The following is a 21,120-nucleotide window of genomic DNA, read 5'->3' on the forward strand; positions in this document are numbered from 1 at the left end:
AAAACCCTGAAATAATTGGTATAATTGGAATATGGCGTAAAAACGAAAAGCTAAGGACACAGTTATACAGTAAACATTGTTGAAAATTCATCGATACTTCAAAATGGTAAACAAAATATGTCGAATTTGTCTTGACAAAACTGCTACTGAATCTCTATTTGATACAATTGATACACAAAATGCAGATGATCAATACAGCACCAATATGGCGCTGCAGATGATGCGGTGTGTTAACGTGGACGTGACAGAGGGCGATGGTCTGCCAGATAGAATATGCGTGCGGTGTGCTGCAGAACTAGCCACAACTTACGAGTTCGTCCGCAAGTGCGAGATTTCCGATAGAACCCTTCGTAGTGCCAACCTATCAGACATCAAGATTGACGTAAAGGTAGAATTTGAACCTGAAATCAAGTCAGAACCGCAACATAACACTGAACACGATGACCAAGATAGTTTTGACTTGTTTTTTACAGAGAATACTGAGATATCCTGTGACAGTTATGACGATAGCAAAATCAGAAAAGATGGAAAGGTCAAAATTGATAGACGTAAATTAAGGCATAAATCAGGACCAATTAGATGTGGCATATGTGGCATCAAGGCTTTGTGCCGCTCTGCCATGGACAGCCACATGAGAACACACACTGGAGAGAAGCCCTTTGCCTGTGACTCATGCTCTTCTATGTTCAGCAGTAAAGGTTCTCTCAAGAGACATATAACCACACACCACACTAAAAGAGAACGCACATTTATTTGTGAAACATGTGGCAACAGCTTCTTTACTAAATATGCCATTATCACACATTTGAGAGTTCACACAGATGAAAGGCCTTACACTTGTCCTTACTGCAGCAAAGCATTTAGACAGATAGCTTCTATGATACGCCACAAACGAATGCACACAGGGGAGAAACCATTTGCATGTACTATTTGCTTGAAAAAATTCACAGACAAAAGTCATTTACGCCGACACATGTATGTGCACAGTAATGAAAAGAAATTCACTTGTCAACTGTGCAATAAGTCTGTTAAAACTAAAAATGCCCTGAACACTCACATGCAGACACATACCAATGAGAAGCATAATATATGTAGCTACTGTGGGATGACATTCTCACTGAAGGGTAACTTGCTGGTTCACATAAGAAGAATGCATTCTGAGAAGTCTGGGGATTGTAGTATTTGTTCAAAAACATTTCCTGACTTGGAAGCCCACATGCGTAAGCATACTGGAGAGAAGCCTTTCATGTGTAAACTTTGTGATCAGTGCTTTGCAAGTAAAAGAAGTCTGTCCAATCACATGGGCTTCAAACATGAAAATGCTTCGAAGTTCAAGTGCTCTATAGGAGAGTGCAGCAAGACATTCCCCACTGCTATGATGCTGGAGTTCCACCTTCTGAAGCAGCACACTAACCACACCCCATATGTGTGTCATCATTGTTCCAGAGGGTTCTTCAGAACCAGTGATTTGTCTCGACATCTGAAAGTCAGTCACATGGATGTGGCCACAATGGAACCTAGAATATCCAAGCGAGTGCTACCCAGCATTATTGGAAATGAGTAATGTAAGGTTGGGTCTCATAAATGGACATGGGGTAGTGCAAGAATTCTTATAAGATAAGTGGTTTATGTAAATTAAGTTGGAATAATTTTAATGCATTGAAAAATGTATTAGAAAATATTTGATTCTTATTATATTTTTGAACTTTTTACGAAAATGAGGCCCATACCTTATTATTTTAGCCTATGCCTAATAATTTTTTTACATTCCATAAAGCACAATAAAAAGTCTTAAAACTACATTACCTATTTAAGTGTGTGTCAATGTAAAATATCATTGCCCGATTTTAACTTCACTAACTTAAAACCATTAATATAAAATGTCTCTGTGGCAGAATTTATATCTACTAATGTCTACTCGCCCGTAAGTTTCATACTTACGCGATAATCCATGGATCTCTCACTACGCTCTAGAATGCCTAAATTTCGAACTTTACATTAAAGTAACGGTATTTAGGTAAAAAGATAAGAATGTACACTAATTATTGTTAATTTTAGCTTTTAAGTTAAGGTTAAGAAAATTTTTACTAGTCGTTATCATGTAAGGCAAATAAATGTGATTGTATTATACGATAAAGTTTTTTACCTTCTTAAAATTAAAAAAATGCTCAAACCTTAGTTCGTGGTACGTGAGTAGCTGTCTTTTTAAACTGTTCTATAGAATCCCGGTTTTTTGATTGTCTGCAATACAAAAAATCAAAAATATGAATACATAAGTAATATAACCTTTTGCTGACTAGTATCGAAAGTAAAGACTACAATATTAAGATTCTCTACAAGCGACCAGTGCGGCAGGGCCTCAATCCTGCTATTTACAATGGCCTATGAATGAATGGAAATTTGATTAAATAGGCACTATTCGCATTATTCTAAGCATTTTTTCAACACAATAATTTGAAATTTAGTAGTCATCAGTCAGGGCGGAACACTCGCTGTCAATACAATGAATGTTAAATGTAAGAAAATATTAATAGTTTCAAATTTAATCCAATTGCCATTCATTCATAGGCCATTGTAAATAGCGGAGTTGAGGCCCTTCCGCACTGGTCGCTTGTGGAGAATTTTTATTTTGTAATGAGCAGAATCAGGGCCCTAATTGTGTCTTGATAAAGATATTGCTTGCTTGCATTCGTTACAGAGCACTTTACGAGGGCCTAAAACAAGTTACTGTAGCAATCTAGACCGGACCCGAACCGGGGTTCGACCTCCACTTCCTAATCAGCAATCAATGCTAACTACAAGGAAACAACTAGTCAAAACTGATTCATTAAAATTAAATGGGTAATGGTTGAACACGTTCGTTTTATTATTCTTTTTCTTTTTATTTAAGAACTTTGTCGCTTAGAACACCTTCGTTGCTTTTATAATATTCTATTTACAGAATGGAATGTATTTCATTTTTTTTAAATTGAAATGAAGACAGGTTTACTAGATCCTAGTGGCAGTAATTCTCACGCATAAAAATACATTTCAATCTTACCGTTCCGGTATTATCAACAGGTTCCCTAATTAAGCGCTCTTCCTGTCTAACAGTAGGGGAGCGACAGGCGGACAGACCCTCCGAGCCAATGGCGCGGAAATCCGCGGTCAAGTTTCAAACGCGCGCCCTCCCGCTCCTCCGATAAAACAGTTCGAACCGTCGGTAAAGCAGCGCCAGGTGTTGTGAGTTATTATTGTGTTCTCTTTCCATTGTATGACTTAGTCTTTGTGTCTCGCTCGCGCGCCAATTAGGCAGCCAGGTGAGTGATACGCGGAGGCTTCGCGAGTCGCGGTAGTCTCGCGTTGAGGACGTTAGCCCGCGACCGTCCGCCGTAACGCACGTATCGGCCCACGACAACACTACCGTGGCAGGTGTCGGTGCCGTGATGGTTTAAACCGTGTTACAGTTGGTGTGTGCTCGACTTTACAATTAATTATAATTCTGTGCGGATTGTCGGATACCTTCGTCTTTCACTATGACTGAAGTAAGTAGTAGTTTTTGTTTTGTCCATTTTAGAATAGAATGCGATGCGAGAGTGCTCTAGTTTAGGTGTGCGGAGAGGCTAGTCCTGTGTGATAGTAATCGTAGGTTCGTAGGTCGTCGGCATGAGGTACAGTTGTGCAGAGCGGCGCGCGAGTTGCGGGCGGCGACTCGCGGCTGCCGCCAGGTTAATTAACGCTTTCATACTCTCGACAATAATGGTGCGCGAGTTTGGGTAACTGTGCCGTGATCCAAGCCCGGTAGAAAGCTCCGAGACATGTCCCCGAGCCCGGAGCCGCCACATCGGTAAAAGTATTCGATGCCATGTACTGTTATAGGTACATCTGATAACGCACACATATCAATGATATTGTTCGGTTTTTTCATTTATTACAGTCGAATGTTCTTGCAATAACAAATGAGTGGCCATTGTCTTATCTCTAGGAATTAACAGGCTACGTATCGATTGTACGTATATTTAATCTATGAATTCTCAATAAATACCTTGGCACTTGTAAGTCACGATATGTGGATTGCCGGTATGTGGAAAAGATATAGAATCTTGGTACCTACGCGGCGGACTTGGTCCGGTGCGGGCTCCAATGCTGGCATCATCGCGAGAGGGCTAAGTGGACTGGCCAGTGAAACTGAATATGGCAATGCGTAGGTCAACGTGCATATTGCACACACCGCTCCACCGCCCGCCGGCGCCCCACCGGCCTGACCTCTTTACCAGTAGGTAATATACATGTTATGATGAAATACATATCTACTTACCTAGCACATAATGCTCACGGTAAGACGAACACCGTTTTCAAATGCGGAACTCAATTTCATCATTTAAAACATAAGCATTTTAAACATGTTAAGGAGGTCGTTAAAGAAAGTTCTTAATGCGAATTTGCTCGTTAGTCAGAATCGGTCAAACGGCATACTTAGCGACAGGCGATCATACCTAGCAGCGGAGAGTCGAAATAAAAACTAGCCAAACACACGTCCCACTCATACTATCGACAGTACACAGACGCACACAACCACCATGCCATTAGGTACAATTCGCCGCTTTTTATACAGATTACCATAAAAAGAAAATGCAAAGTTACCTATCTCAAGTTGGTCGCTTATTTTGCCTTATCATTATTATTCGATGTTGTTAGAGAGGAGTAAGTGAATTTTTAGAAAGCCTTTTGAGGCACGATGGAAAATGGTGAAATGCATAAATATAGATACTTACTGCTAACCACGATACTCTGTTTTAATCAAACCATGAGTTGCGACTTTTAGCTTCAATGAACAAAAACAAGTTAATCTAAGGTTAAAAGTTTGGCCATGATTACTGACGCAAATGCAATTATTTCATCACTAAAAACAAAATGACCTATTAAGATAAAATCGAAAGAATTAAATCTAGTTTAAAGAAAAATAAATTATTAGATATCATATTTTTAGAGTGCGGCAAACATGAAATTCAGCCAATTTATGGCAAAGCAAAACAGCCCGATGGGTGGACGATATAGTTAAGGTCTCGTGTCGAGAAACAGGGGGCCATAGGCCTCTTGCTATGCCCAGCAGTAGGAGGACAAAGGATGTGGATGATGATGGTGATGAAGACCGAATTGAAAAAGGAATTTGTTATAATAATAACTAGTATACAATCACATTGCTCAGAATCGATATAATTCCAAGATAAAGCGTAATCATTTAATTAAGATCCGTTGTAGATCCTACGTGTCTTACCAGCAGATTCTCCAATTTGCTCAAGCTATTAGCATAAACGCAGGATGCCGCTATCTTCTAAAACGAAGGAAATAAGTTTCCTAATATTAAGATAAGGATCTACCCGGATAGCGGTTAATCGAACGTAAAAGATTATGAACAACAAACGAAGATAATGTCTTAGAAAATATTAAAGAGTGTTTCTGGAAAGTACCTCTTTAATCTGTCGATGCTATCAGACTTCAAATAAGTCAGGTCACAACAATGAAAGCGGTGATTTTATCTTTTTCTTTAAAATTATTCTACGATTATTACAGATATATTATATCAGTATGCGATTTCCAGGCCAATCTTGCATACCATGTCGATGGTAAATATTGTAGGAGGCAAATATCTGAAGTATCTGTTTTCACTTCATAGTTCCTTACAAGCAATTTTTTACAAACTTTCATAAAACTACTTAATCTATATTTTTTTTCTGCTTCTTTTATTCCTACACTTCACACCAATTTTCCTTGCAAGTTGCAGTCGCAGTCCTCTCATTTTAGCCATTATATAAACCTTATGAAAACTATGTTCATGGCTACATCTGAAACACTAACACTAACACATCTTGAAATAACCAAAAATGTTTGAATAATCCTTCTTGTAATCTCCGAGCAGCGAGAAATTCAGTATTTATTTACTTACATAATCAATTGATATGGAGTGATATCGCTGGCTCATATCTAAGGTCAGTTTCTGCGCTCGATTGCCGACCGAGACACACATAGAGTGCGCTGCAAAAACCTGTAGTGCCTATTAAAATCTCGTAATGATAAAGTGGCCACAAGTTAGGTTAGCCGCTCATAGTAACATTGAGACACGTAATCGTTTAGTTTGTAAATGGAGACCTTATCGTGAAGCTGCGTACAGAGTTGCATATACAATACATAGTTGAGGTTACGCCTGTTTTTATAAAGCCGGCATGGTTCTAGAGACCTGATTAGAAGATTTCGTGTCATGTTATCTGAAAACATGACCAGCTGTCTAGGTTCTAGTCTCCTAAAGACACGCACATCCCTGATGATCTCCAAACAGTTCTAGTGTAATGAAATTTAAATAAAAATATAGTTTTAGCACTAGTCATTATCACTTAGTTATCTATGTACTTACTGAGTTTAATTGTTGAACCTAACTTTGAAAACAAGAAAAGAACAAAATAATAAACGAAACAAAAACTTTTTGACGATAATAACTAAAATTATAATATTAATGGCTTGTTTGTAAAAAATAATGAGTAAAATGTAATGAGTTCTTTAAAAATAAAGACGACATGAAGATGTTACGTGTGTTCAGTTTAATACTGGGTTTTAATTGCAAAGCGATGGTAATTCTTTGCCAGAACGGTAAATATGACATCTAAAATGAAATCTTTCCTTGTTTACAGTCAATGCTGAAGGAGGATCCTCTCTCCAGGATCCAAAGAGAGATCATAGAAGTGACAGAAAGAGAAAGAGAATTCAAGGAGGGACACTTTAGAATTAACAGACTAATGTCCGAGTCGACTATTGATGTGAACCATCAGAATGGCCACATGAACGGTGACTCCGACCTCAAGCCGGCGAAGACCCTCAACAGAGCCGTGTCTACCTCTCACCTGCTCGGCCCGATCGCGCCCTCACCGCCGATCACACCCTCCGTCCTCAACACTAATGGCTACACGCGGCGTTTCACACCGCAGACGGGAACAAAAGGAATCATGCAGCGATTTATCGCTAGTAAAGGCAAACTGCCCGCGTCTCCGGGGCCCATACCCTCCACCCCCATCAGCGCGCCTCTCGTGCCTCCACTCGTGTTCCCCACGTCACCCGTGGTCGTCCCGGTGGTCGCTCCTCCTCCCATCAGCCGCACGCCAGAAGGCAAACCTGTCAGAAAAGGCTACGTACCTGTAGAAGAAAAAATACAAAAAGAATTGCAGGAAATGAAAGATAGAGAGCACGAACTCAAGAAAATGAGAAAGAAACAAAAGCCGTACGACTTAGAGCTGAGTGACGCTGAGACCACTTCTGAGTCGGAGGACGAGGAGATTCCAATGCCGGGGAAACTAAAGGCGACCAAGTCAATAGGAGAGCTCTACGAGGCTTTGAACGAGGAGTTGCGGTCGCCGTCTCCACGAAATAGCTCGGGGCACGAATCCATCGGTAGTCTAAAGCCGGCGAAGTCACTGGCGGAGCTGTGTACACTTGCCCCGGGAGAAGAGTTCCTTGCGCCAAGCTCCACACGGCTTATAGCCAAGTGGGAATCCCTCATACAGCAGAAACAGGAGGCTGGCGCCGCTTAAACTCGTAACAAATGTTCGGAAAGGCTAACTGGTTTAAATATGTTGATATAACGGGCGCGTGACGCCAGTTAAACACCGTCGCGTTAGGAAGCAGCTGCCGCATAGTGAAATTGTATGCAAGGCCGAAAGTGGCAAAGTTTCGGGTGGTTTCAGTTCGTGCGCTGACGAAGCTACGACAGGTGTGAGTGAAGTTTTGTATCCAATGAAATATCCTCGATCGTAAATTTTATAAAATGAAATATTTTTTATAGTGCGGTTAGAGCCATGTATCGCTGATCGATTTTTTCGTCAGCCAATCGATTGTGGGGCAATTAATTTTCTCCAGATTGCGAACAATGCAAATGATGGTTATCCGTAACAGCAATTATCTCGCGCTCGCGCAGTTGGAAAGCGGCCGACACACGATGCGAACTCGTCTCTGAAGTGTGAGTAAAATGGTTTCTTCCTATTGTTTCACGTCAATCCGGTGAGTTGAAAAACCTGATAGATTTTTTCGGTGTGGCGCCGCTTTCCCGCAGCGCCGCACTTGTGTGAGCTGTACGCCACGCGTGGCCTCGCTGTGAGAAAATTTATCGAGTGTAAGAAACAAGCTAATAACACCTTGAAATCGGCTCCCAGTATTGTCGAGATATCGCACTCGCGTACATATTTTATGAGCCATTAGATCGTGTTTCCGGTTTAGTTCGTAGAGGTACTAGTGGTAGTGGCTGTAGAGGTTTCATTTAGTGTAGGGTACAAGTGTCTTTGCAAAGTTTTCATAACCCCTGAGATGAGAGGTTTTTAAAAAAGTATTTTTACTTAGTATTAACTTTCGCTCTCAGCTGAAGTAACTCATTCCAAGCGCGAAACAATATGATTAACTCTTATCTGTTGTACTTTCGTTTATTGCATTCACTATGCCGCGCGGCCACATGATTTATTCATCGTTTCAAAGATTATAGCATTCTTTCGCATAACGCTGAGTCGAGGCGTACCGTCGATGGCGCGGCTTGTGTTCGACCTCTGAGAGATTCTCTATCAACTAGTCGAAGCTGGACTTCGGTTTTATATTTATTTCATTTAACTCTCACCCACTTCAGTGGAAGATAACTTCAGGCCATGGCCATACTCGATTCTGTGGTTCGACTTCAAAGGCCAAATACCAATACCTACTACAAATGCTGATGTGCTTTATTTCCTTACTGCCTAAATGCAACCGTTTGAAAAAAACTCGTCGATAAGCAGGTAGCCTTACTTTTTCGAATTTATGATACGTATTGAGCATGTTACGAAAAGACAGACTTAATAACATTAAGCCCCACTGTAGCTGGTGGAACGTGTTAGTCTATAGTGTTCATTGTTAGATGTGTCAAATAGTCTGTGCCTTACATTTTGTACACTAGAATTTAGCACAATAACTAGAATTGTTGACTAGTAATGTGCTTCTCTTTGTAATTTTATTATGACAAAGCTGTTTCTGGGAGCTCATGAAGATGTTAGTAATGTTCATTGACGATAATTGTCAAGTAATCAGCAGTGATCCAATTTTCAAGCAGTCTCGCAGCAATTACTAAAAAATGAGAACATTACTAAAATCTCTAATGGTGTTGCCTTATAAAATAAAGAAAACTTTAGTAGTTACTTCGTTAGCACTAGCAACACGCGTCACTAGTACTAAATGTATAAATTATTTATTAGGTACTTAACGAAACATTTCCTTTAGCATAATAATAAAATTAGTCAATTTAATTTAATGGTATAGAGAATAGATCAAAATAATAACAACTGAGATTGATAGAGTATAATTGTTGCAATATTTCATAAGATTTAGTTGTAAGTTTGTTTCTATTTATGATCAGTGCCAGACGGTATAAAAGAAGTATTTATTGTTAAAAAGTGGCCTTGATATAACAAATTCCTATTTATACAAAGTTCAGCATAATCTTAACAAATTGTGATATGAAATTGCCTTAAAATATTTATAGTAAATCTATTTGTATATGAACTGAAACTGTCTCGCGTCTCAACGGAGAGTGCGTTTTACCTTTACAACTGTCCAAATTAGATATCAGATGTTAATTTATGTTTGTTTAAGTATTTTCGCAATAAATATTGTAAAAGAATATTTGTATGTTTTATTTGTGCGCGTGTGTCGGGGGTCGCGGTGGGCACGGCGCGCGGCGCGCGGCGGCGGGCTTCCCGCGCGCCGCCGCCGGACAACTTGGTCGGTGTCGCATTGCGTATTCCTGAATGCTCTATAACTCTATTATGGACATCTATGTATATTCAATCTTTTCACCTTTACGCAGTGATATTAGGAAAGAGCAAAGTTAAAAAGAAACACAAAAATGTCTTTGACATTATTTGCTTGCAGACATCAAATAATGTGTGACATTAATAGAGTCGTTGGGTAATCTAATGTAACTTTAAGGACTACAGAAAACATAAATACATGATTCAGAAAGAAAAACCTAATGCTATCATTAAGTTTTTTCATTACTTGCCTTTTACAATAATTCTTAATGATGTTCTTCACTAATGACGCTCTTTAAGGATCATTAAAGATTAATTCGTTTGGAAATCACATGCTGTTACCAAATCAACACTAAACTTAGGGGAATCACTTATCAGTCTCATTTACAAATTACCAATAATTAGGGAAACCTAGTGCAATAAAACTAACACATTTTGCTTTGTCCCAATATTTCATCCATGCCAGGAATCCAGGTTTTTTCGGACTTGCATACATTCGAGTTCTACTTGCACAGGTCTTATTCATTGTCCTCCCTTTATCGTTTAATTCCCTTCCCTTCACTGTCCATCTAATTAATTGACACGATTATTAACCTCCAACAACACCTCTACAACTTACCGTACATTCTAACATTCCTCGCAGGCTGTCATCATTCCTGTTTTCGTTAGAATTGTTTATATAACTGGCGTAGTATATTATTAGCGTTCCTTAGATAGTAAACAGCGTGTTTAGAAACAATTGTGTTACATCATTAGCTTTACTCCCGTCCAACAGTGAGTGCATCAGCGACGGTGACGCGCCCGCCGCCCAAACCATTGTCTCCCAGTCGTGTTTATCACTTTCATAACTCACAATTCAATTATAATGGACAATAGCCTCAAATAGAATAATGCCTATAATGAGGACGATTAATAATACTGCTTTATTATAAATAAGATTTGCTTGAGAACAATCGTTGGCACAGATTTTAAGTCACGCCATTACACGAAGATATCTTAATAAAAAACTTGAAGTAAGTCCACAGCACTGTAGCCCGTGAAGCGTGTAGTTAGAGTTGACAATGGCTTGCATTGTGGAAATTATTTAATCTTTATGAAAATAGTACAAAAACGGTACCTATCGTAAAGCTTTTTCTCGTCTAGCTTTAGAGTTTTTGAAGTATTCTTAGAAGACGAAGACAAACATTGTCTTTTTCTTGTTCTGTTCAGCGTCCGCCAGTTTAGTAGACGTGAGGTCGTTGACTTGTAAACAAATGCTATGCGTTCCAGGCAGCTCAGCTGTCGGCGAGGCCTGCTCACAGCTCGCTGCACTACGATTCACAGAAGTGTACAGCTTGTGATTACCGGGTACTCTGAGGGAACATTAACATCATACTGGTTTTCTAAGAGGTCCCACGTCACTGTAAAATATGTACTTACGGTACCGAGTATCCAAAACAATTCAATAATTTAGAGAGTTTAAACACAACTTGCTAAGTATATCCCGGTATTAAACTAATCGATACATTAAATTACAATTTACTTACTTATTATCGTTTCTATAAACAATAAGGTTTTATTATTTTTCTTCGTATTACTTTCACATAACCACAAGCGTTATTCGATGCCGTTAAATTTAAGAACCGGTAATTTATTTTATTAAAATGTAATACAAAACCGAGCCTCTCCCAGGTACCACGACATGTTGAAGTAAGGCTGTTGCAGATTCAGAAGCGAGACAGCGCTACTTGATGTAAAGCGCTATCTCCCTCCTTCCTCTTAGTCTTATATTCCTACGGTGATACTTCAGGTAACTTTAAACACTGTCAAATAAAATAAGCGGTGTTTATTTAGGATAAGTGAGTGTTTGCAGTACGTTATCAATCTGTTTGTGTAGACTGATTCTGTTGATTCACACGCTCCCGAACAATCTTATACAAACTAGATCTGATAACGACGATATGACGAGGAAACATACTTTCTAATAAAAAACATTCGCTGAGAATATGTCAACTCACAAGATAGGATTATAAAAATCCACACACACATAAATATGTATAAAATCATATTAAATCTACGTTCTTCATTTGTTTTGTCTAGGGGCTTACATAAGTTAGATAATTTAATCTTCTATCTTCTTCAAAGCTTACGATGATGAAGGAGAGTAAATATTAGCATAATCCTATTTACTTATGGAGGGGCCGACCTTTTAACTTATATTCTTGCAGTTTTGGAATAGAGCCGTCGCTCTATGGTCTGTATTGTCACTCTTCCTCAACTGCTACAGTCTTAGTTTAAGAGGTGGTGGCGGTGGGTGTGATGCTCCCTGAAGTCATTGACATTCACCATTGTCTTCCAAACCAGATTTTGTATCTTAAAAGGTTCAGTATTTAGGCGCTGCCGTCTGTTTGACGAAAGTACTGCCTACAGGATTTCCACAGAGACAAGATTCATGTTCATCACAATAGTGACGACAGCATATTGCTTAAACAAAAGCATTCCCTCCATAGGAAACCAGTCCCCAAACAATAAAAGCTTGTCAAATGAGTAGAATGTGAGCAAATCGTGTTAAAACGACAACATTTTAATGGTTTCCAAAAAGTACCGTTATGTCAAACATTCCAGCCACTGCACAGATAAAAGTATAAATCAGTTTCTTTTATTCGATTCCATATAAAAAATGAAGGCAATTGATTTCTGATCATACGTATAACTGTTTCTTCAAAATGGGGATTTTATGTCATTAATTACTGTAACGTTATCTTATACCTTTAGACATTAAGCTTTAACACAATATTAATTTGTCTTATAAGATTATTGTTTATGTACTTAGCTTTATGTTAAGCAAAACTAAATACTTCTTCAATGGGTTATTAAAGTTACGTGTATAGCAAGTCGTATAAGCCCTCGTAATAAAACCAGATAGCTATCTCCTGCAATATCGTGCGTAATGTCAAGTTCGGAGTGAGTCGCTCACCTTGGCTCGTCACGCCTACCCAACCTCCTTATTCATTTCGGCTTAAAGTTCAAGTTTGCCTGGCAATCTCCAGGGTTAAGGCAGTTGACCTTTGAATGGTCGCTGTATATCTAGTCCCTTGAGGTCTGGATATTGGATAGCTATTGTCCAGAACATCTCTTCTATACAGACTGTATATTTTACTTATTGTTGGCTTGTTATTGTTACAAAAGTATTATTTCATTACTTTTACGATGCGGTTACGCATTTGACTTTGAATTAGTTTACACTCGAGTAAATAGCGATTCATTAAAACATTTTGTGAACCAGATTATGACTGGGCCTTCTTTCACACCAACTAGTTATAAGCACTGCATCAGTATATCATAACCAGGTTCTGTAGCTAAATAACATTTTGTCCTTTGCTAAATTCGAGGTCAGTTCTATTAACAAACAATAAAAGATACAGACAAATTGAGAAAGTCCTCATTCTACAGAGTCGTTGAAAGACATTATTAAATTTGTTATACATACTTGTCCTATCAGCTATGTATACTAGTCTACAACTCGTAAATAAAGAAAATGTTAAGTCATTATCTCATGAAAAGCTTACAAATACAAATCGGCACAATAAGCATTGGATGCCGAGTTAATTAATGCATTTCTAAAGTAAGTCTACTGAACATAGTCACCACCTCCTCCAGATTTACTAATAATAACAGCCTGAACATTATCGAGTGAGCAACAGCTTAACATGGCCAGTAACAAGTAATTACAGCATTAGCAATTCAAGTTCTATGTTATTATAAAATCCAATTATTTAGCGTCATGTACCGTCACGGTGCGCGCTCACGTTCACTGTCGAAGTCTGAGCACATGAGGCTTGCTGCCAGCTCTTAAACTAAAACTAGGTGTTGTTGTTGAAGAAGCAAGATGCCGATCTACATTGCATAGTGAGCTCTCTCGCTCACACAGCTAATGTTGTTCGATTTTGAAGTGTTGTGGTTGGGTGTCGGTGGCTGTGGTAGTACAAGTGTTATAGACCTTTCTTTTTCTATTTTTCTTCTCTTTAGCAAAATGCAAAGTAGATAAACGCTTATATTGTGTTAAACCTTAAAAATTCTCGGATATTCTTTCATGGACACTTTGCGGGAACATGTAAGTCTAAAAATCTTTACCAAGTTAAGTTTGGCTAAGGTTTACGTTGCCACTATTCGCTTCCTAGATTTTGAGTTAATGTTGGGGGCATCAAAAAATGATTGTTTATAATACAGTTAAATACAGCAATAGTATCCACGTAATAAATACAAGGCCTGCGTAATCTTTCAAGTACAGGAAGCTAAAATATGCAAGATGTAATAAACAAAACAATGTTATATCAGTTTCAAGGTTTGCTTATTGTTATTAATTAAGTTAAACCGAAGTAACAATATGTAAGTAGATGTGGTTTTGGGAAAGTGTGGGAGCACTTTATTAGCTAATAGGACTGCCATTAACTCTGAGATGAGAGCAGGCATCCATCCATCTTGTAAATGTAAATAGCTTTAATTTGGACTTAACAAAAGATGGCTTCTTAAGCCTAAATTATTTATCCCGATTTGTAAAAGTTGATAATATTTATAACTTACTACGCTAAACAGCAACAGACAGTCTTGAATCCACCGACTAGAGTATAATAAGTAAGTATACACTTAACACTTTTAATATAGTTAGTTTGAAAGTGAATAAAAAGTAATTAGACTAGTCCTTCCTGTAACGTGACGCCGGACACGCCTGCGATGGCGGTCTGGTTACGAGGCGACCGCGAGCGGAGCCGTTCTCAAATATATTCGGGGTTAAGCTGCTGCCAACACCACCGACTATTGACGTAGGTAAGGAAAAAATAGATTTTAGTCCATATATTCACAATACCGACTACTGTGAATATATAGACTAAAACCTATTTTAATAGAATACAAATACAAATAAGGTGTTTCAACATCTACGGTCAAGTAAGCAGAATTCTTCACGAGTACCTACGCTCGATAGATTTTTATTTTAGAACCTGTCGATTTTAAAATATCAATCGTGATTTAAAAAAATATCGAAACTGGCAGGATTTGTTTTCAGAAATGGCTGGAATGTACCTGATTTAGATATGAAACAAAAATAGTTCATCCCCAATTAAAAATGAATATCCATCTTTCATTGCTTTTCATTCAGCAATACCTACTATTATATCTCCTTAATTACAGTAAAACGTGACACCACCAAATGTCACAGGAAGCAGCAGACACCTCGTGGCACAGATCAGGTTACTAATTGTTTCAATGTCAGCTGACTGACGCGACACGACCGGGGACTGGGGCTTACCCCGACATAAAATAAACTCACTTTCAAATTGTATCTAGAGACAAGTGTATTTTGTATCCCGGTTTTGTGGATTTAAGTGAAACATTTATTTTTCAACTCCTTTGGAAATATGTATTACATATGATCAATTTATTTGCGGTTTCTATGACAATCAATCGTTTACGTAGGACAAATCGAGCTTAACTGGATCGTATTCAATTCCTTGGTTACCATCGTGTATATAACTTACATGTGGACGGCTTGATTGGAAATTTAGTATGGGACGGTACATTCAAGGTCAATACAATGAATTTTCAATAATTGTGTTGGCAAAATGCTATTTCCTTCTTCCTATTTCCATTCATTCATCGGCCCTTGTAAATAGCATAATCGGGGCCCAGAAGTCCTGCATCATGCTGAAGTGGCCTGTCATGAGTAATAACAATCAGTTCCTTAACCTTATCAGACGGAATTTGCATTATAATAGTAATATGCTAATTAAACGTTATCAGGAACTTTCCGGAACTTGTTATCAGGAGTATTTTAGAATTTTGTCCTGATTTTTCTGTGAGATGGATGATGATTGAATGATGCTGTGACTGCCTAGTAATTCGAAATGACTGGCAGAACGGATTCTATTTCAGGTCGATTGGCCTGGACCCTGGAAGTAAAACTAAGGATGAGACATAATTACAGCGTATGCGTGTAAAACTCTGTCTATATAGCATTTCTCAAATAAATTTACATGTTTGGCGTTTAAGATTACTAGAATTTTTAGTTAATGATTGACCAAAAATAGCGCCCTAGTTAATTAAATGTTTCAGTTTTCATAAGCAGGGAGCAAACTTTCGTGGGCTTGAGGCAGACAACGTATCAAATTCGGTTCTCGTGGTTAATTTTGAGATGATTACATTGTTATTGAAATGAAACCACTGGATTCTGGAATAAAGAAAATCTTGAAATGGTAAATCATGTAAATTTCTTCGTTACAATCAAATATTATAGTAATTCTTTGGAACACCTTCACGTTATCTATTTAATTATCAATACGTGATTGTGTTATCTCGGCCGGTAATCGGTAACACGTAGATTGCATTCTTTTGTTCAATTTATGAATATATATTACGATGAATAAGATAACAAATATGTTTACGATTGACATGAAATGGAAAAAGGATTTATTTTGGTAACTATATAATTATTTATTTTAACACGGTTGCATAAAATAAAATTATGTTTGTTTTAGCGTTCATCTGCATATTTGTTTATTCTAAAACACATTTGACAATTTGGTTTTGATACCTTTTGTTGGAATATTAAACTAGTAAATGACACTGGCTAATAATTTTCAAAAGAATATGAAACTGCCAACAATTTAGTTTTTCCGGAGGTGTGATTGTTTTAAATTTTAAACTCATCCACTTGTTCCAACGTAATTCTGTAAGGAGGACTGCACACTCGGACCAAGTACTATGGATTATTATGGATGCGTGTATTAAAGCTCACTGCGGTTTGTTTACTATGTCTCTACTACTGTTCGCGGTTTTTTCTGTTATGTCACAGAAATGTCTTTCATTAGTCCTTGTTGCATTCCTTTGTTTGTTTTTATATATTGCTGACAAGTCTTTATTGAATGCAAGATAGCGAATGAAATGAATTTAGAAGATAATCCGGATCCTGCAGAAAATGCATCAGGTAGCTCTGCAGCTCTGGTTGCTGTACGCCTAAATTATTAAAAAATGTGGTACTTAAAATCTCATGATAATCGTTTTGTTCGATTCGACAAACGAATATAATTTTTTGTATATGAAAATAAATTAAAGTAAAAGTTGTTTTCGAAACCGTGGACTACTGCTGAAAGTTAAAACTCCTAGCTATTACCATCAATCATTAAGGAGCAGGTGTTTAAAAAGGCTTAGAGAAGTTAAAAAGCCACTTAAGTAGAGAAGGAAAAACAGTGTTATTAGTAAGGCGACACCAAGACACGTATCCTGAAAGTAGGTGAACCGGGGACGCCTGGATGTCCACTAATTACATTAACTGACTGAACTCCGTGAAGTTATGTTCTCATAATTAGTTGCGGTAAGCCTCTTACGGTTACTTACTTCAGTTAAACATAATACATTAAGAAACTGTACAATGTACGTTACTTACATATTTTTCTACTTAATTTGATCATGCCTTACACCACCATACAAGCGTGGCATTAAAAAGTTTCGTACAAAAAGGCCTGACGTTGGCTGTATGCTGAATACCTTTACCAATTGACGTAGTTTACACACACGTCAATGGCATTATTGACATTTAATTGATGATATTTTATTTCTCGCTTTCACTAATCGTGGGTAAGGCAAGGTCCTAAAGCAAACGACAAAATAGTATTTTTATTAATTGTCATTGCGCGTTTTAGAATTCGGGTGGAGGAATTACAATATTACTGTTGAAGTTTATGGGTTACTTAGTTAATTTTAAATAACTTAGACTTATCTTTAAATATTTTTCTCTTTATAATGTTACGCACTCGTTTTGAAAAAGGTTTGAATTAATATACGAAGATTTTTAAAACATACCAATGTAGATTGATTTTTATGTGCATTTATTTATTTAATTACAACGGTGAGAAAACAATTACAGCAATTCAAATTTCAAACATTCTTATGACGATTGCTTTTTGTGTATAAATCATGTTGAATTTTGTATCAACGTAATTATCGCGTCACTCGCAGTAAGACCTCAGCCCTAGGGACCTATTTACCGTCAGGTCTGACTGCCGTGCTAGGGAAATATGATATTCATAGGTTGCGAAATTATGTGCCCGTCAAGCCACATTCCATATTTGAATATTAATGCTATTTCAATAAGGTATGATTTCTATTGTTTTTAGAAAATTTGTTTTTTTCTTAATTGTTTTAAATAAGGTTATGAACAATACTTTAAAGCAAAGGCTACAGATAATCATCCATTGACGGCTAAACTGACTTAGTTTGTCAATTTTGAAAATTTCCATCTGCGTGCGTCCACCGCAAAGTATGTCAATTAACCTATCATGTAGCCACCAGAGATAGTAAAACTGGCACAAATATAGTAGCTAAATAAAACTAACAAGGGTTAGCGAACGATCGGCTTCATGACCAAAACAAACTGATACTATGAAAACAGTGGGAAGTAAAATTTGAGGTTATGTCGTCTACAAGAAAAGTGTTACGTAAGTAGTTCATCTCCCATGGTTTTGACAAAGGTTATTGTTAACATAAAGCGGACGCTACGGAGATCCGTTTGACAGAGTGTCGAAATTGTTTACAAATGTTATAAGAGTTGAGAAGTAAGTCGCGACGTGAGAATGTTCCCACGTCAATAGTGTTAGCACCTTGTTGGTCCGATGTGGCTGCGAGACGGGTTACATTCGTAATTAGACACATTCCATGGTCAATTTTATTGTCCCTTTACTTAGAAGATGGTTATGTAGTCAGATATTATTTTGCGTATTAAATTATTTTTGTTTATTGAAGACAAGGCATTGGTTTTTAATGTTGTCCTTCTACATTGCTGATGAGAGTTTTGAAAGAGAAATCGACTCCTTTTAAGGTTTCCAGGGATAAAATGAAGCTACGCTGTTCGCTTCCCTTTTGCTCAATTGTAAAAAACCCTCCGTTTTACGAGTTTGACTCAACATTACCGGATTTGATGGTATTTTATAATCCATGGCGGATAATAGTAAACGTGGTTAAGAGGAAGAATTCAATCCTATTTATTTTGAGCCAGACAGGCAAAGAAGGTGTGGCTAATTGTAATTGATTTAACAGTGTCTAAAATCTATAATTATGTTCTCGCCTAGGTTCGTTACACTTACGTTTTATTACATAATACTTTCTTATAGAGTCTGTACGGATAGGTAGATCCTAAAGCTAGGAAAACTCCTCCAGAATTTTCTTCCAGAGCTCTCTTTCGCGATTCCTAGCCACATTGAACCCGCTTATCTGAGTAAATCATCACACCACATTCCCTATACTTACATATTTCTATACTATACTTTTGTCAAAGAAACATGCACATTGATGTAAGTATACCTGCATTATGGTTCGTCAGCATAATTCGTTTGTTGTTTTGTCAAATTTATTAAATACTTTAGAAGATATCATAATTGACACGTACGATGATGAATTGATTGCATCAGCCATTTCGATTCGTTACACCTATTGACGTGTGTTGTGAAACAGCGGCCATTATTAGACTCATGACTATTGTTTATTGTCAATTATCTATAATAAAATGTTGATTTAAGAGATAAAAAATACGATTTTAGTATAATTGTAGTGTTATATTTGTATTATATTCACATTCCTAATTGCAGACTTTGAAAATTGCGTTTTTACTGGTCATCGAAGTAATTAATAATGAGGTCAATTAGCTTTATAATTGTCAAATAATGTTTAGCGATCCCTTACGAACCCTGACTTGTCAGTTGGTGGCTAGGTAAGACTTGATGCAGGCAATAAGATTAACTGCCAGTTAGGATATAATATCCCGGTTTAGTTTTAGGTAGTAGAGTTTTAAGAGCAGCTGTGTGGACTGTGTGACATGACGACATCGTGAACAGATTAGGATAAAACTACGTTAAATTGGACTCTTGTTTGTTCAATAGATTGTAAGACGGAGTTCATTTCTTCTATTCTTAATATTTCTATAGCCTCCTTAAACACTAACCACTTGTGTTGGAGACACCAGCTACCTCCGTAGTACCACAAAACACAGTCTTCCTACACGACATGTGGAACTACATGTAACAGCGGTAATTACACGCAGACACACGGCTCTTACTATTGCTTTGACTGGCTGATCATGCGATAAATCGGACCTGATAACACTACGATTAATAAAACGCCATATTTAAATGAAGTTAAAGTTTAATTTCCTTTGTAAAGTTGTGCTGGCTCGCATGAATAGTAATGATGGATAGCATCCTTAATTGGAAAGGCTACAATTATTTTTATAACGGCATAAGTTGACAGAGCGATTCTTGATACGCGTGTAGTTTATTGCGATTTATATTGCGATGATAAAATCGCAATTATTGGGATGTGTGTAAAAATTTGAAATGCAGATAATAAACTATAACTATGACGACCTCCGTGGTCGAATGGCGTACGCACCGGTTTCAAGGTGTCGCTAGCTCTGAGGTCCCGGGTTCGATCCCCGGTCGGGTCAATGTAAAAATTGTCATTTCTACATTGTCTCGGGTACCTTCGTTGTATCTGAATTCCATAACACAAGTGCTTTAGCAACTTACTTTGGGTTCAGAACAATGTATGTGATGTTGACCGCATTTATTTATTTATTATTTAATTTATGAATCCAAGATCTGTATTTTTTTAGGCATATTCTAAATCATTTTTGTTTTCGAAAGTGAAATCTAAAATGAATTACGGTGCAATAAGGGGACTGATAGAAGCGGACAGTTTGTATTGAACAGTAGGTGTTTATAATATAAGAGCATATTCCTAGATGCACTATTTCGAGGATCAATTTCCTCAAAAATTAAATCAGTTAACGTAGACAAATCAGCCTACGAAAACAAATTCTTTCCGAAATCGAAGGACATAAATTAACATTTGTTTTTGGAAGAAGAGGGTGTAAACACTGCTGCCTACTTTTCGAGAAATACCTACCTCTACATAATTACGATACAAATATAACAATATCTCTACTATGGTACTATTTAAAGAGGACAGTTACCGCGGGCGGTCTGCGACCACAATCACAGATCGTAGTGGGAGTCGATAATTACTGTAGATAGTACAAGTTATTAGAGTTTTATAACTCCGTAAAGCATTCTCGTTAGATATATCTTTAATCTCGGCTATTGGGTAATTACTGACATCATTTGACAACGGTTTAATGTATTTTAGCTATAAAGATGGCGATCTTGACATTTACGAGTATTTGAAGATATAAGTAGTTTAGTTTTATCTTTTTTGTATACTTATTTTTATACTACATTTATATAATATATACCTAAGTACCTGAAATAAACTCCAGGGTAAGCACTGACTACTTTGACCTGAT

At 37.4% G+C, this 21,120-nt stretch overlaps 2 protein-coding genes across 2 annotated transcripts; both read left to right on the plus strand.

Annotated features, from left to right (window-relative positions):
• Positions 1–9: 9 nt before the first annotated feature.
• Positions 10–2,130, plus strand: LOC113506585 (zinc finger protein OZF-like). Its single transcript, XM_026889421.1, has one exon. It carries the CDS (start codon positions 104–106, stop codon positions 1,562–1,564), a length of 1,461 nt encoding a protein of 486 aa, XP_026745222.1. The 5' UTR covers positions 10–103; the 3' UTR covers positions 1,565–2,130.
• A 1,191-nt stretch (positions 2,131–3,321) lies between these two features.
• LOC113506584 lies at positions 3,322–9,663 on the plus strand. The gene is made up of 2 exons (XM_026889420.1): positions 3,322–3,524; positions 6,666–9,663. Exons 1-2 carry the CDS (start codon positions 3,516–3,518, stop codon positions 7,557–7,559), a joined length of 903 nt encoding a protein of 300 aa, XP_026745221.1. The 5' UTR covers positions 3,322–3,515; the 3' UTR covers positions 7,560–9,663.
• The last annotated feature ends 11,457 nt before the right edge of the window (positions 9,664–21,120 follow it).

The sequence above is a fragment of the Trichoplusia ni genome, assembly GCF_003590095.1.
Source record: "Trichoplusia ni isolate ovarian cell line Hi5 chromosome 20 unlocalized genomic scaffold, tn1 tig00001881_group19, whole genome shotgun sequence".
Taxonomy (NCBI): domain Eukaryota; kingdom Metazoa; phylum Arthropoda; class Insecta; order Lepidoptera; family Noctuidae; genus Trichoplusia; species Trichoplusia ni.

Excerpts from the sequence above, each read along its gene's own strand:
- LOC113506585 (XM_026889421.1), top strand. The coding sequence starts at position 104 with ATGGTAAACAAAATATGTCGAATTTGTCTTGACAAAACTGCTACTGAA.